This window comes from Typopeltis vanoorti, chromosome 6 (genome assembly GCF_054136105.1).
Source record: "Typopeltis vanoorti isolate ZY-2024b chromosome 6, IOZ_Tvanoo_1.0, whole genome shotgun sequence".
In the NCBI taxonomy this organism is placed as follows: Eukaryota; Metazoa; Arthropoda; class Arachnida; order Uropygi; family Thelyphonidae; genus Typopeltis; species Typopeltis vanoorti.
In genome coordinates, this window is record NC_143554.1 from 123,165,027 (window position 1) to 123,181,405 (window position 16,379).

Here is a 16,379-nt window from a genome sequence, read left to right on the forward strand (position 1 = left end):
GTAAAAGCCTGACATGAAAATAAAGCTTATCTTGAAGACATTTGGTGGAATAGCATGAATTTGGGTGCTGGTGCGCCATCAACCTAGGAAGCTGATAACGAAATCATTCCTTATATGCTAATGCTTTGAAGGTGTGCTACTGATTGTGGAGTCCTCAAATCAGATCAACGTATATAACCTGATGAATCATTAAGCAACTAAGAAAACCAATAGTAAAAATGCAAATCCTTTTAGAGACGAGAGATGGTTGTGCATAGCCCTGAAGATCTTTAATGCAAATTCTAAAGCCAGCATTTTAAGTTAATGTTTTGCTACATGAACAAATTTCATAAATCCAATAAGCCCGAGCAATTCAGTAAATATCTGACAACAATTTGGCTGCTCCAATGCTGCCTGACCATAAACACCGCGTATACATTATTATATTTCTTAAACTGCTTATTTAGGAAACATGGTTGTTGTTGTTTTTTTTCCCCAGCAGTATTTGCATAGCTTCTAAGATACACTCTAAGTCATGCTAAATTTCTTCAAGAAAATCCTTTATACATTTTGCATAGACTGTTACCGTATCTTCTAGAAATGTATAACCAAATATTGCCGTAGGAATTTAATCTACAGACCACCACAAAACACATTAGAAGATGACATCTACATCAGGGAAAAGATCATAAGATTTCAAGGTAACTAAAATTTCAGGATCAGTTTCAAATCAGGGAACTTTACATCCCAAGAGTTTGTTGCTACTAAATATTTAACATTGGGAAGAAATCAGTGACATCATCATCATCAAATTCCTGCCATGTACCTTCAAGGGGTGTACAGGATATGATAGTACTACATGAAAAAAATTACATCATTATTAATTTCCTATCTACAATTTTCCTCCAAATCAGTCTGTAACTTGTCAAGACTCCAACATTATCAGATCTTATATTTCTATCGTCTAAAGCACTTTGTACCATATCAATCCACCTATATCTTGGTCTTCCTCTGGGTCGTTTTGCTGCCAACCTGGCAGAGAACACTTGTTTTGCTAATCTTTCCTTGCCCATTCTTTTTAAGTGACCATACCACCTGAGATTAGCTCTGCTAACACATTCCTGGATGCTGCCAATGTCAAGTTCTTTCCTAATATCCTCGTTTTTAATATGATATTGCCATTGATGCCATCTGTTCACGCCTATAATCTTTCTCAGGACTCTCATATCTGTGGTCTCTAGTCTTAGGTCAAGTGTTTTACTTCTGACCCAGCTCTCAGATCCATAAGTTAAAACTGGTTTGAACACTGTCTTGTATACAGCTAATTTAGTGTTCTGACTAATTTCTCCCTTATTCCATATGAATTTATTAACTTGACTTACAACCATACCAGCTTTGCTGATTCTGTTGTCTATTTCTATATTTAATTTACCATCTTCAGTAAAAATCGTGCCTAAATAACTGAAATGTTTTACTTGTTCCACAGGTTCTCCATTCACAACACAGTTGACATTTTCACTGCCTATTTTCATTGTCTTTGTCTTTTTATTGCTGACCTTCATACCATATCTATTACAACAGCTATTCAATTTAGTCAGAGAATCTTGCAGACTTATAGCAGATTTATTTAGAAGTATAACATAACATCGTCTGCATAAGGCAAAGAGCTGACATTAACATCTCCAATTTTGATATCATGTTTAATACCACTTTCCTTCATAATGTGATCCATATAGATAATGAATAACAGAGGGGATAATGTACATCCCTGTCTCACACCAGATTTAACATTAAACCATCGTCCTGTACTTCCTTCAATTCTAACTACTGACTTACAACTCAAATAAAGACTAAGTATTGCTTGATATAATGCCCCATTGACACCATATAACCGCAGCGTATTGAATAGCTTCTCTCTTGGCACCTTGTCATATGCCTTTTCCAAATCGACAAAACTTAAATACAAATCTTTGTTATATTCCCATGCTTTCTCGACTATTTGTCGCAGAGTGAAGATCTGATCCTGACAGCCTCTATTTGGCCTGAATCCAGCTTGTTCTTCACCAAGCTTTTCTTCCACAATTCTTCTCAACCGTTTCTCAAGTATACTTGCATAGATCTTGCCAAGGAACACTCAGTAGGGAAATACCTCTGTAATTCTCACATTCAGTTTTATTTCCCTTTTTATATATGGGTACTATGAGAGCTCTATACTCCAATCATCAGGAATTCGTCCCTCTGTCCAGGCCTTCTGAACTATGCAGTGCAGCCACTGCATGACTTTTATACCTCTACACTTCAGCATTTCTGGTCGAATGTCATCTACTCCTGCTGCCTTTCCACATTTCAAGCCTTTGATGGGTTTTTCTACTTCAAGTATGGATATGTATTCCTGCCTGCATGCCTGTTCAGTGTTTTTTACCACTGTGCTGTAATCACTGCTTGTTTCATTTAGCAGTTTTTCAAAGTAATTACTCCATACATCAAGGATATCTTTTTCACCCATTTTCATGTCACCTTTATAATCTCTAATTCCTTTTACAGCACTCTTTCCTCCATTCTTAAGCTTCTTCAACAACCTCCAGAATATTTTGACACCTTCTTGATATTTATTTTCTATATTCTTGCCAAAGTCCTCCCATGACTTTTGTTTAGCTAGTTTTACACAGTGTTTAGCATTCTTGCATTTGTCTCTATATTCTCTAAGAGCACAAGCTGACTTATTTGACAGGAACTTTTGGTATGCTTTCTTCTTTTCCTTCACTGCCTCTTTAACTTCCTGTGTCCACCAGGGAGTTCTGATTTTTTTATCCTTACAGACAACCTCACCACATGCCTTTCTGGCAGAATCAATCAATGTTTTCTTCAGAGTTTGCCACTGAATCTCCAAGGTTTGCTTCCTGTTCTCAAACTCTTTCATTTTTTCTTCAATAATCTTTGTGTATGTTAGTCTACAGTTCACATCTGAGAGCTGCTCAACTTTTATTCATTTTAGAACCTTCTGTGGGACCATAGGCACAAATAAGTCTCATTGTCCAGTTCCCCATTCTCATATTTGCCCACATTACTCTACTTGAGACTGACTGCCATTCAAGAAGATTAGCCTTGTATTTTGTGTTGAATACTATGGCTGCTACTCCTTTTCCTTGATTGTCATTGCCTGAATATAACATTTTGTATTTATTGCTCAGAAAGATATCACCAGTTTTGGTCTTTTTTGTTTCAGTCACCCCTATTATGTCGATCTGGTACTTATCTAATTCCTCAGCTAGCTCCATTTCTTTGCCATTCAGGCTTCTTACGTTGATAGTACCGATCTTTAACTCTGGTGATGTTGAGTTGGGGTTTGTTTTCAGATTTGTTCCAGTAGCTGACTTTTCGCTGTTCGCCGTGGTTCCCTGGCGAAAACAACGGGGGCCTTGTTTAACCGGGCGACGCCCCAGCCGGCATGAAATTCTGTCATGTTGTACCATCATTTTTTATTTTGGTTTAACCAATAAGAATACAATTTGGTCGGCTAAATCCCAAATTGCCAACCCATCCTCGTTCGTTCAGTATCCAAGTAGATATCCAACAGGGTGCACCACAAGAAGGTGAGGATTGTACATTAGGTCAGAAGTCCTGGTCGGTTCTCTGCATTCCTTTAAAGGATATGTGGAGGTCTCCTCTCAGTTATACAGCTTTGACCCTTAAGAACAAATAACAGCCAATTATCCACACTTTTCTATTGATTCACCAGAATAACCCTCAGGGTTAAAACCTTGGCAAAACAACACTAGCTTTATGGTCACCTGCAGCAACATCAGAAAGAATACAATGTGAAACGGCTTTTCAATTGAAGGAGAGTTAGCCAGTAATCTGAAGGTGATTTTGTTTTTGCTCCCAGAATTTTATTTTATTTATTTGCAAGATAGCATCCATATCCAAAAAATGGAGTTTTCACTGTCATTAAGATTTTACTGTAGCCAATGTCTTTTTTATCAATAAGATGCTTCCACTTATTCTCCCCTTAACATGCCAGAAAAGAAAACACATTTGATATAAACCTTATTGTCTCAGCAGCTAAGTTGATAATGATGACCTTTAGTTGAAAGGCTTCTAGAGCATAAAATATTAAATGGCTTTTCAAACGAAGGTGAGATATCCCAGTCTTGTATGGAGCTGGCATGATTTTTGCTCCCAGAACCCCTCCCCATTTATGTGACAAACCTACCAGAAAATATATTTAATTCACAGATAAACAAACTTTGAAGACAGGATTAACAATTCTATCAGCACATCAATCATGTTTCTAGGAAGTTACATGGCTGTGACAGGCTATTGAACTTCACACATTGACCTCCCTATAGGCCACACTGAAATGAAGCAAGAATACAGTTCTGTTCTTTACAGTATGAAAGGTAGCTCTAATTCTAGACAGAAATGTTAGATATGCTAAATGTACACAATATATTTTTATTTCTCCTTTTATCATATAGTTGTTATTGGTAAATAAAAAAATGAAACTTCCATATGTAATATTTTTTTTTCATCTGAAAGAACAGGAAGTCAGTGGATATGAGAAATTGCTGTAATGATTTACTGTGCATAAATGTTATGTGCCTAAAAAAAGCAATATCACAATTTCCTAGTTAATTTTGTCTAATTATGCATAACTGACAGTGCATTTTTTTTTTCTTAAAGAATGTCTGAGTTTTAGTCTATTGTTTGTTCTAAATTTTGTTTTATTTATAATCTTAGTTAAGAATCAAAATCCCTTCACAGAATAAATGAATGCTTAGTTTCCACACTTGCATCTTTTCTCTGTAGAAGAGAAAATAAAGCTTTATACATGACATCTATAAGAATGTTTTTTTTTTTTTTAATATCTGACTCATGAATGAAAGACCATGAGACATAGTACATCAATGCTGAGTGTTGATAAGAACAAAAGTGAGAGAGGCTATTCCATAGAACGCAGGTGGATGACAACTAGCAGCTTCCCTTGTTCTTATAACTGAGAAAAAAAAAATGGAATGATAGTGGACAAATCAGAGAAATTAAAGTATCTACACAAGAGGCATAAGAAAAAAAAAAAAGCTGTGAGAGAGTAGTCAAATCTGACTACCCTCTTCCAAACAGCATCAAGCAGTGCTAGTAAGGCTTTGAGCACAAAATCTTTTGAGAGAAATATTTTTCTATGATTGGGCAAATTTAGGATTTACTGTGTTAAAGTTATATTAGGTGAATAGGAATGGCATGTATAAAAGTAGTTTCATAATTTGATATCTGAGTGTTATCAAAAATAGTGAATCAGAATTCTAATGACTGGGCACCATAAAGTTTTGTCTAATGAGATCGAAGAGTGGAATGTATTACTGTCATCACCAAACCTATTGATAGGATATCAAGTCAGTGAAAGTAGGCCACTCAACACAGCTGATAAGTCTGACACATGAGTTTCTCCAAACCACATGAGATAGTTCAGAGGTGGTAATAGATGAGCTGATAGATTGAGAGTGACAGAATTCATATTGTTGGTCACTAATATCTGCCAGGTCTCCAGGTAATGTAAAAGTTGGCTGCCAATAGCCATCCCAATTGCAGCAGTTAGCACTGCAGCCCCACTTTCTTATCTCGGAAATATATTTCACTCACTACAGCAGATAAAGGTAGAGAAAATGAGATAGGACAATTCACATTTCTGGCGGGTTTGTCCTTTTTTAAAGAATGTAGAAGGCTGCTAACTCACATGCATCCCTTGCAAAGGCTGCTGAATTGCATAGCATTTTAAATTTTAAACTGGTTGTTTTATAATTTGTTCCCTTGAACCAATAATCAATTTTTATAATAGAAAACAAAAAAAAATCGTTGAATCAAAAATGCTATCATCATCAAATTCCTGACATGTACCCTCAAGGGGTGAACAGGATATAATAGTGCTACACGAAAAATTTACATCCTTACTAACTTCCTATCTACAATTTTCCTCCAAATCAGTTTGTTACTTGTCAAGACTCCAATATTATCATTATCAGATCTTATATTTCTATTGTCTAAGGCACATTGTACTGTATCAATCCACCTATATCTTGGTCTTCCTCAGGATCGTTTTCCTGCCAACCTGGCAGAGAACACCTGTTTTGCTAATCTTTCCTCGCCCATTCTGTTTAAGTGATCATACCACCTGAGATTAGCTATGCTAACACATTCCTGGATACCGACAATGTCAAGTTCTTTCCTAATATCCTCATTTTTAATATGATATTGCCATTGATGCCATCTGTTCACGCCTATAATCTTTCTCGGGACTCTCATATCTGCGGTCTCTAGCCTTTGGTCAAGTGTTTTACTTCTGACCCAGCTCTCAGATCCAAAAATTAAAACTGGTTTGAACACTGTCTTGTATACAGCTAATTTAGTGTTCTAATTTCTCTTTTATTCCATATGAATTTATTCAATTGATTGCCTACCATACCAGCTTTGTTGATTCTGCTATTTCCATATTTAATTTACCATCTTCACTAAAAAGCGTGCCTAAGTAGGTGAAATGTTTTAATTGTTTCACAGGTTCTCGATTCACAATACAGTTGATATTTTCTACAATTCTACCTAATTTCATTGTCTTTGTGTTTTTAATGCTGACCTTCATACCATATCTATTACAACAACAGTTATTCAATTTAATCAGGGGAATCTTGCAAACTTGTAGTGCATTTATTTAGAAGTATAACATCGTCCGCATAAAGCAAAGAGCTGACATTAACATCCCCAATTCTGATATCATGTTTAATACCACTTTCCTTCATAATGTGATCGATATAGATAATGAATAACAGAGGGGATAATGTACATTCTTGTCTCACACCAGATTTAACGTTAAACCATCTTTCTGTACTTCCTTCAATCCTAACTGCCGACTTACAGCGCAATACAGACTTTATTGCTTGATATAATGCACCATATAACTGTAGCATATTGAATATGCTTCTCTCTCTCTCTCGGCACCTTATCATATGACTTTTCCAGATCGACAAAACTTAAATACAGATCTTTGTTATATTCCCATGCTTTTTCAACTATTTGTCGTAAAGTGAAGATCTGATCCTGACAGATTCTATTTGGCCAGAATCCAGCTTGTTCTACACCAAGCTTTTCTTCCACAATTCTTCTCAACTGTTTCTCAAGTATACTTGCATAGATCTTGCCAGGAACACTCAGTAGGGAAATACTTCTGTAATTCTCACATTCAGTTTTATTTCCCTTTTTATATATGGGTACTATGTTGGCTCAACTCCAATAATCGGGAATTCATCCCTCTGTCCACGCCTCCTGAGCCATGCAGTGCAGCCACTGTAAGACTTTTATACCACCGTACTTCCGCATTTCTGGTCGAATATCATCTACTCCTGCTGCCTTTCCACATTTCAAGCTTTTGATGGCTTTTTCTACTTCAAGTATGGATACGTATTCCTGACTGTATGACTGTTGAGTGTTTTTTTACCACTGTGCTATCACTGCTTGTTTCATTTAGCAATTTTTCAAAGTAATTTCACCATACTTCAAGGATATCATTTTCTCCTGTTTTCATGTCATCGTTATCATCGCTAACTCCTTTTACAGAACTCTTTCCTCCATTTCTAAGCCTCTTCAAAAACCTCCAGAATATCTTACCACCTTCTTGATATTTATTTTCTATGTTGTTGCCAAAGTCCTCCCATGACTTGTTTAGCTAGTTTTACACAGTGTTTCGCTTTCTTACATTTGTCTCTGTATTCTCTAAGAGGAAAAAAACTGACTTATTTGCCAGGAACTTTTGATATGCTTTCTTATTTTCCTTCACTGCCTCTTTAACTTCCAGTGTCCACCAGGGAGTTCTGATTTTTCTATCCTTGCAGACAACCTCACCAGATGCCTCTCTGGCTGAATCAATCAGGGATTTCTTCAAGGTTTGCCACTGAATCTCCAAGATTTGGTTCCTGTTCTCACTCTTTTTTTTCTTCAATAATCTGTGTATTTTAGTCTACAGTTCACATCTGAGAGGTGCTCAACTTTTATTCGCTTTAAAACTTTCTTACATGTTATTCCTTTCAATATGAAATTCAATTTTATCCTGCTCAAGACTAAATAGTGATCGCTTCCAATTTCAAATCCTCTGTACACTCTGGTGTCCTGCAACAGGGAGAAAACATCACTATTAACAATAACATAGTCAATGAGACTTTTCTTATCCCTTGCCTCTTCTCTCCATGTGAATTTGTGCATTTTTATGTTGGAAAATGGTGTTAGTAATAACCAGTCCATGTCCTGAGCAGAAATCCAACAGATATTTGCCATTATTATTAGCTTTGCACTTTTCTCCAAATTTTCCCAAAATATTTTTGTATGTCTGACAATCATTTCCTACTCTGCTATTTAGATACCCAACAAGGAACAACTTTTCCTTTTTCATTGTGTCAGTTGCTATTTCTAAAGTATCAAAAAATTTCTCCACTTCTACTTTAGTAGAACCTTCTGTGGGACCATAGGCACAAATAAGTGTCATTGTCCAATTCCCCATTCTGATATTTGCCCACATCACTCTACTTGAGATTGCCTGCCATTCAAGAAGATTAGCCTCGTATTTTGCTTTGAATACTATGGCTACTCCTTCTTTTCCTTGATTGTCATTTCCTGAAAATTTGTCAACAGAAGTTTCACAACAGTGATATAGAAGAGTTATTTTAATTGTAACATAACGTAATTTACAATGTTTTATATTACATACTCAACGGCTACGTGATCCAGATTTGCTGCGGCTACGTGATGGACTTCTTTGGTTTCTATTTGGACTCCTACTTGCTGTACGGCTTCGACTTGCTGAACGCCCACGAGAGCGAGAACGACTTCTAGAAAGGAATGCAAAATATGAAATTAATAGGATTGCATATGCATAATCAAGCACACACAATCAACAACTTAATGTTTCAAGTATATGAATCACTGGTCAATCCACATATGGCTATCACCAGAAGTGGCAATTCAAACAAAATGCTAAATAAACTCAGAATAGCCAAAAGATGGACAAAAAGTATCATGTATTCATGATAATAATGATTATATGCAAATTCCAATGAATTACAAGTAACCTAAATTTATATAAAATGTGCATTTGTTATCTATAATCACTTGAAATATTCTATACTCTTAATGTAATTAAGTTACAAATGATCAGTTGGGATTAGAGTAATTTGAATAATTTTCAAATTACTCTAATCGCAGCTGCAAACAACCTAAGTTTAAGTTGTTTGGAGCTGCACAAAAAAAAAAAGCTGCTGGGCAGCTCTGTTGCTCTCATATTAGCAAAGTGCAACAGAAACTGGAGGAATGATGGTTGCCAGTTGAGTGGAGTAATAACAGTGTATCAGAGGGATCATCTATGAACCAAATTGCTTTCCTCTGGATAGCATATTTTTGGATGCTGAAGAAGCTACTGATGTGCATCTGCATGGAAACAAATAAATAAATGGAAGAACCCCCACTACAGATTTAAGTTTTTGTTAAAACCACTATCTAAAAATGAAATACCAAATGTAACAGATAAGATGAAGACTGGAAAAACAAGCAACAGTGATATATATATATATATAACTGAAATGCTTAAACTAGCAAAGAAATTCGTGTTCAACTGCAAGTAATCTTTTTCTATTGCTAGAGAATGAAAAGATATCCAAGACAGCAGACAGAAGCAAGTGATAATCAAGCTCACTAAATGTAATGACTAGAAAAGAATCAGGCTGCTATGTGAAGATTATTTATTTTTTAGAATGTTTTTAATTCTGTTTATCAAGTACAAAAGGTGTAAATATGCTAGTTTCAGAGTAGCAAGTACATTTTTTTTTTAAATTTAAAGAATACAAATGAACAGAGAATACAGAGTTGAGAAATTTTTTATACCTGATTTTTTTTATATTACACAGTGAAATATTAGTTTATTAACAACATTAATGAATATTTCATGTTACATGGTGTAAAATATCAGAAGCATTTATTAATGCTATTAATAAATATGCAAGTTCCACGCTTGTCTATAGAAAGTCCTTATACTTAAATTTTATAATTTCCAGGAATTTTGACAGTATTGATGCACATTACATAAATTATCAGAAATTAGAATTCCTGATAATGAGATCAAAACGAGGAGGAGGAAAAAAAAAACTGTTACTGCATAGCTAACAACACTGAAACAGCTAAAGATCACTGTTGCGAGATATGATTGTGCGATGGCTGAACTATTCAAGTTTGAATGAATTGTAAAAAAAAAGTTTGATGCTTTGTAAGTCTTTTTTTTTTTTTTTTGTGGGGCTACACATTCTTTTCCTGTTCAGGCTTAGCCAGTGGCCATTTCCTATTTTAAATCCGCAATAAATTTGATACCCCAAAACAGTTTGAAAGTAGAATATTAACAATCCCACACCCTCCATCGCTTCCATCCAAGGACAAAGACTACAGCTTTGATTATGGCATTTTATGCAGCCAACTTATCATTTTTTAGGTTCTATCCCATAAGACTGGATTATTTCTATAAGCATTTGTTTACAGGGCTAGGCTATCTGCTTGCAGGAGGGAAAAACTCAAGTGGATTTAAAATAATAGCCACCTCTATACAAAACTGGCTGACTCACTTCTAGTTGAAAAGTTATTACCAAGCAATCCATATTTGTCCTAACATTTCCAAGAAAATATTCTAAATAAGAATAAGAAATGAATCTTGAGGTTCTTATTACAACCTAATTTTTCAAAAATTTTGGGCATATTTTTAAACTATGCTTTTGAAACCAAGTTTTGTTCTGAAGAAATTTTACCATATTTTTCAAACCAATTCATGCTTTTTCAAGTATTTCTTTAGATTACAGAAGCAATTTATTTATCTGAATCCACAGAGAAACCTAAGACTAGAACCTGAAGGATTCAGAAACTGCAGAGATAGTTCAATCATTCACCATTTAATCCACTCAATTTATACTACAATGCTAACAAAGAGGAGAGGTGACATGAGAGACCTACATCTAAAAGGAACATACCAGATGCCAGTAGATGGAATTTTTCATTTCATAGTGTGGAGATAGGAAGAGAGCAATCCATGGAGGTTGAGAATGAATGCAGTCAAGGGGGAGGGGGGGGTGTAGGAGCTAGTTTTTTCTCTCATAGAGAAGTGTGAGACTGGAATGGCTTGCCTTTGGAGGTTGAGTGCAGATAGAATGAAGAATATAAGAAGGTATGGTATGTAGTGTGAGCAATATGTGGACTCCCTCAATGAGTCCCTAACTCACTGAAAGTCTCTCATAGCAATATTTTGTGAACTAGGAATGAAGGTTTTTTTCTCTGGCTAATGCTTTTTAGCTCAACACTAAATGATACGCTCTGCTGTTTCATTCACAAAGCATACTTTTATAATTGCTGACAGAAACAAAGAACTCTTATCCCATAGAACCAATGCTATTTCAGAGAGCTTTAACAAAACCTCTATGACAACAAATGAATTTCCTAAAATGATGCAGACAGTAAACAAAAGGAAATTATACAATAATGACAGAACATAATGAACTAAACATGTGCAGATGTTATGAAAATAAAAAATTTAGCTAAAAAAAAATTTTTTTAGAAATTCTAGATCAGTGCTTTTTTACCTTACAGAGAACCTTTCAAAACACAAAATCAGCTTGTACCCAGACAAATAGTATATTGTGCCATTTCTTCAAAACAGCATCAATTTATGGTAGCAGCCCATCATTAGGTCTCTGACAAAGTAGGAACCTTACTTGTGCCAATCACCCCCCCCCTCCAAATTAAACAGACTAGCATTCATCACTTGTATCCTCTCCTCTTTGTAACATTAAAGTTTCCAGGCTTTTTATTGCTTTTAATGGCAGCCTGCACATTGTTCGTTATGAAGATTTCTGATAGCAACAGTAATTTAAGCAAATGTTCCTCCCTTATTTCTCCCATTATTGTTTGAACTTGTACTTTTTCAAATTGTTTTATGTTTGTTTAGTTCCTGAAAATCACCTATAATTTAGTCTTATTTTGCTCAATTTCTTTGGCTGTTCTCCACCTTTTCTTTTTATAAAAATGGAAAAGAAAGGAATAGTGAACCTTGCAGTATAAAACTATTTCTCTGGTTCCTAGACATTCACTATAGAAAGAATCAACTATGTACAAACAGTACTCAGACTAGCATACCCTAGCAATGTTCCAACCACTGTGGACATACATCAGGATACCTCCACAATATAAGGAGTTACCAACTCATTAGCAAAAGAGGCCAGAGAACTCAACCAAGAAACTCATGATAACTCTTGCTGATGCCAATGCACTAGCAAAAGCTAAACTAATTCCATTGAAATCAGTGATACAACATCAAATTCCCAAGATCAATGCTGACAGAAGGACCTCCACCACAATAGCAAGACTACGAACAGGACATTATAGAGGAATGAAGATCAATACAGATGATACGAGAACATATAGAAACTGCAACAACTGCCCCAATACTGAACTGACACCCACTCACATCTTTACCTGTCCAGCAATTACAGCAGCCTTGCAAGAAATAGATCCTAATCCTGAACAACAGCTCTATACAAACAAAATCAGAGACATAGCCAAAGCAGTACAAGGAGCACACAGAAACATCTAAGACTCTTCAAAGGACAAGACAACAACAACAACTCATTACAAAAGGTCATTTTTTGTGTATGTAAGGCTACAGTATTTTATGAAAGCATGTGACAGACAAAATACCTTTCATTTTCACTCGGCATATTTATTAAACAACTGCTGTACCTTTCTCAGTCATCATTATGACTATCAATAAATAGTCAACTCTATTTATTGATGCATGAAAGGCATTTTGAAAGTAACATGCGCATGCACAATATTTAGAATTTAAATGGTCCTGAAATGTTTGCTGCTCCACTACAGTTTAGTATATACAGTGGTGCAATCAAAGTTTTATTTGCTACTGCATACACAATGATGAGTCTTTTAGAAGTTTGTCAAGGTATATATAAAACAGCACAACAACCATAGCATGTTGAATATTGCATATTGTTAGGCACAAAGAATAAGAAACAGCAATAGCAGAGTTCACAAATGACCTCATCATGAGACGGCCATAAACCCTAACAAATAACAAAGCTATGCACAGTTAATCAGAGGAAAAATTGGCAACTACAGAGCTCACTGGCATTAAAATTGAACATCAAGTTATCACAAGTTTATCTTTATAGTAGGCAAATTCTATAATGGAATTTTACTATAATAAATAGTGTGCATGATGGCTGCTCTATTGGTTTATTAACAAAATAAATATAATAGACAAGAATGAAAGCTCATTGTTCATGACCAACAGGAAGGCAATGATTTATTTCACAAAATCGTGATTAGGAGATGAACAATGAGCCCATCATTATGGATCCACCACACCAAGAGCTATAAAACTGCACAGGTACCATTCACCAGGAGCAATGTCAAATTTGCAAAGCCATGTAATGACCATGAGAAAAACTCAATCTTGCTCAATCTGAGAAAGACATTGCATAGAACATATGGTGAGGCAGCACACAGGTACATTCAACAGCTTTCAGATCATATTTGAAGTTGGGGAGCATCCTTCTCACAGTCTGGACTCCAGACTAATGGTTATTTGCTAGATTAAGATACAGCTCAAGAGCACACACTTTAAAATGACAAACAGATCAAAGCACAAGTGAGAAAATTGTTCCAAAGAGAGATGCACTGAAAAGGAGGGAGACTGTGCTTACAACTAGTACTCATTACAATTTTCATTACTTTTTTTTTATTTTAATGACATTTCATGAATAGGAATCCCTCGTAAATTCTAATCTGAATTTGCACACAGCAATTAATGTCAATGGCTACTTGATGCTAAAATGTTTTATCATGCAGAACTTCATGAGAATATTATATTCAGCCCAGTCAATTTTATTACTTGTTAATCCCACTTCTAGGAAATAAGATTTACAAATTGTGTCACTCATACCACGTGAGTAATATACCACCTTAGAAGCTATATTAACAAATACACACTAACTGATCTTTATATGAATTTTAGACACCAATACAGCATATAAAATATATCAAGAAATCAGTTAACTGAATACTGTGGTTTTTACAAGAACTCTCCATATTCAAAGTGAAAGGATAAATCTTACAGAATAGGAATGCATGAGATTAGAAGTGGTTATAAAGAAGAATCAAATGACCAAGCATCTGTTTTGATAATGTCATTTCCAACCACCAAAATACAACATATAGTTAGCAAAGAAATTTGATACTTGGCTTCTCAACTCACCTTAACCAGCGTACCATCTGTTACAGTGAAGTATATCATTTAACTAACGTTAATTCTTATCAAAGTTCAATAATATTCTTAATCTGATATAACTAATGGATCAGTTGAAATTAGTTTTTGAATTTAATAACTTTAGCAGCATTTAGATAACTTTAGTTTTAAATAAATTTTTTTTTAAAAACAAAGGTTCTACTTAGGGAACCAGGGCGAACAACAAAAAGTCAGCTAGTGGAACAAATCTGAAAATACACCCCAACTCAACATCACAAGAGTTAAAGATCGGTCATATCAACATAAGAAGCCTGAATGACAAAGAAATGGAGCTAGCTGAGGAATTAGATAAATACCAGATCGACATAATAGGGGTGACTGAAACAAAAAAGACAAAAACTGGTGAGATCTTTCTGAGCAATAAATATAAAATGTTATATTCAGGCAATGACAATCAAGGAAAAGAAGGAGTAGCCACAGTATTCAACACAAAATACGAGGCTAATCTTCTTGAACAGCAGGCAGTCTCAAGTAGAGTGATGTGGGCAAATATCAGAATGGGGAATTGAATAATGACACTTATTTGTGCCTATGGTCCCACAGAAGGTTCTACTAAGGTAGAAGTGGAGGAATTTTTTGATACTTTAGAGAAAGCAACTGACACAATGAAAAAGGAAAAGTTGGTCCTTGTTGAGGATCTGAATAGCAGAGTAGGAAATGATTGTCAGACATACAAAAATATTTTGGGAAAATTTGGAGAAAAGAGCAAAGCTAATAATAATGGCAAATATCTGTTGGATTTCTGCTCAGGACATGGACTGGTTATCACTAACACTATGTTCCAACATAAAAATGTGCACAAATTCACATGGAGAGAAGAAGCAAGGAATAAGAAGTCTCATTGACTATGTTATTGTTGATAGTGATGTTTTCTCCCTTGTGCAGGACACCAGAGTGTACAGAGGATTTGAAATTGGAAGTGATCACTATTTAGTCTTGAACAGGATAAAATTGAATTTCATATTGAAAAGAATAACATCTAAGAAAGTTTTAAAGTGAATAAAAATTGAGCAGCTCTCAGATGTGAACTGTAGACTAAAATACATAAAGATTATTGAAAACAAAATAAAAAATTTGAGAACAGGAACCAAACCTTGAAGAAAACCCTGACTGATTCAGCCAGAGAGGCATCTGGTGAGGTTGTCTGCAAGAATAGAAAAATCAGGACTTCATGGTGGACACAGGAAGTTAAAGAGGCAGTGAAAGAAAAGAAGAAATCATATCAAAAGTTCATGGCTAATAAGTCAGCTTTTGCTCTTAGAGAATACAGAGACAAATGTAAGAAAGCGAAACATTGTGTAAAACTAGCTAAACAAAAGTCATCGGAGGACTTTGGGAAGAACATAGAAAATAAATATCAAGAAGGTGGTAAGATATTCTGGAGGTTGTTGAAGCTTAGAAATGGAGCAAAGACTGCTATAAAAGCAGTTAGAGATGATAAAGGTGACATGAAAACAGGAGAAAAAGATATTCTTGAAGTATAGAGTAATAAGGGTCAAAGCAGTATAACTGAGAGGAGACCTCCACATAGCCTTTAAAGGAATGTGGAGAACCGACAAGGCTTCTGACCTAATGTCCAATCCTCACCTTCTCGTGGTGCACCCTGTTGGGTATCTACTTGGATACTGAACGAGCGAGGATGGGCTGGCAATTTGAGATTTAGCCGACTAATATTGGTTAAACCAAAATAAAAAATGATGGTACAACATGACAAAATTTCATGCCGGCAGGGGACGTCGCCAGGTTAAACAAGGCCCCCGTTGTTTTCGCTAGGGAACCATAATGAACAGCGAAAAGTCAGTTACTGGAACAAATCTGAAAACACACCCCAACTCAACATCAATAGAGTTAAAGATCACTACTATCAACATAAGAAGCCTGAATGGCAAAGAAAGAGCTAGCTGAGGAATTAGATAAGTACCAGGTCGACAAACAAAAGACAAAAACTGGCGAGATCTTTCTGAGCAATAAATACAAAATGTGATATTCAGGCAATGACAATCAAGGGAAAGAA

At 35.4% G+C, this 16,379-nt stretch overlaps 1 protein-coding gene across 2 annotated transcripts in view; it reads right to left on the bottom strand.

Annotated features, from left to right (window-relative positions):
- The window catches only part of LOC150105890 (serine/arginine-rich splicing factor 7-like), a 47,832-nt gene that overhangs the window by 2,742 nt on the left and 28,711 nt on the right, over positions 1 to 16,379 (bottom strand). Inside the window, exon 4 of one of the 2 annotated variants that reach the window (XM_090394384.1) lies at positions 8,726 to 8,846. In XM_090394384.1, the coding sequence (XP_090250510.1) occupies positions 8,726 to 8,846 (121 nt within the window). Of the gene's footprint in view, positions 1 to 8,720; positions 8,847 to 16,379 lie in introns of those variants that run through there. The other variant, XR_016548461.1, reaches the window with a different exon arrangement.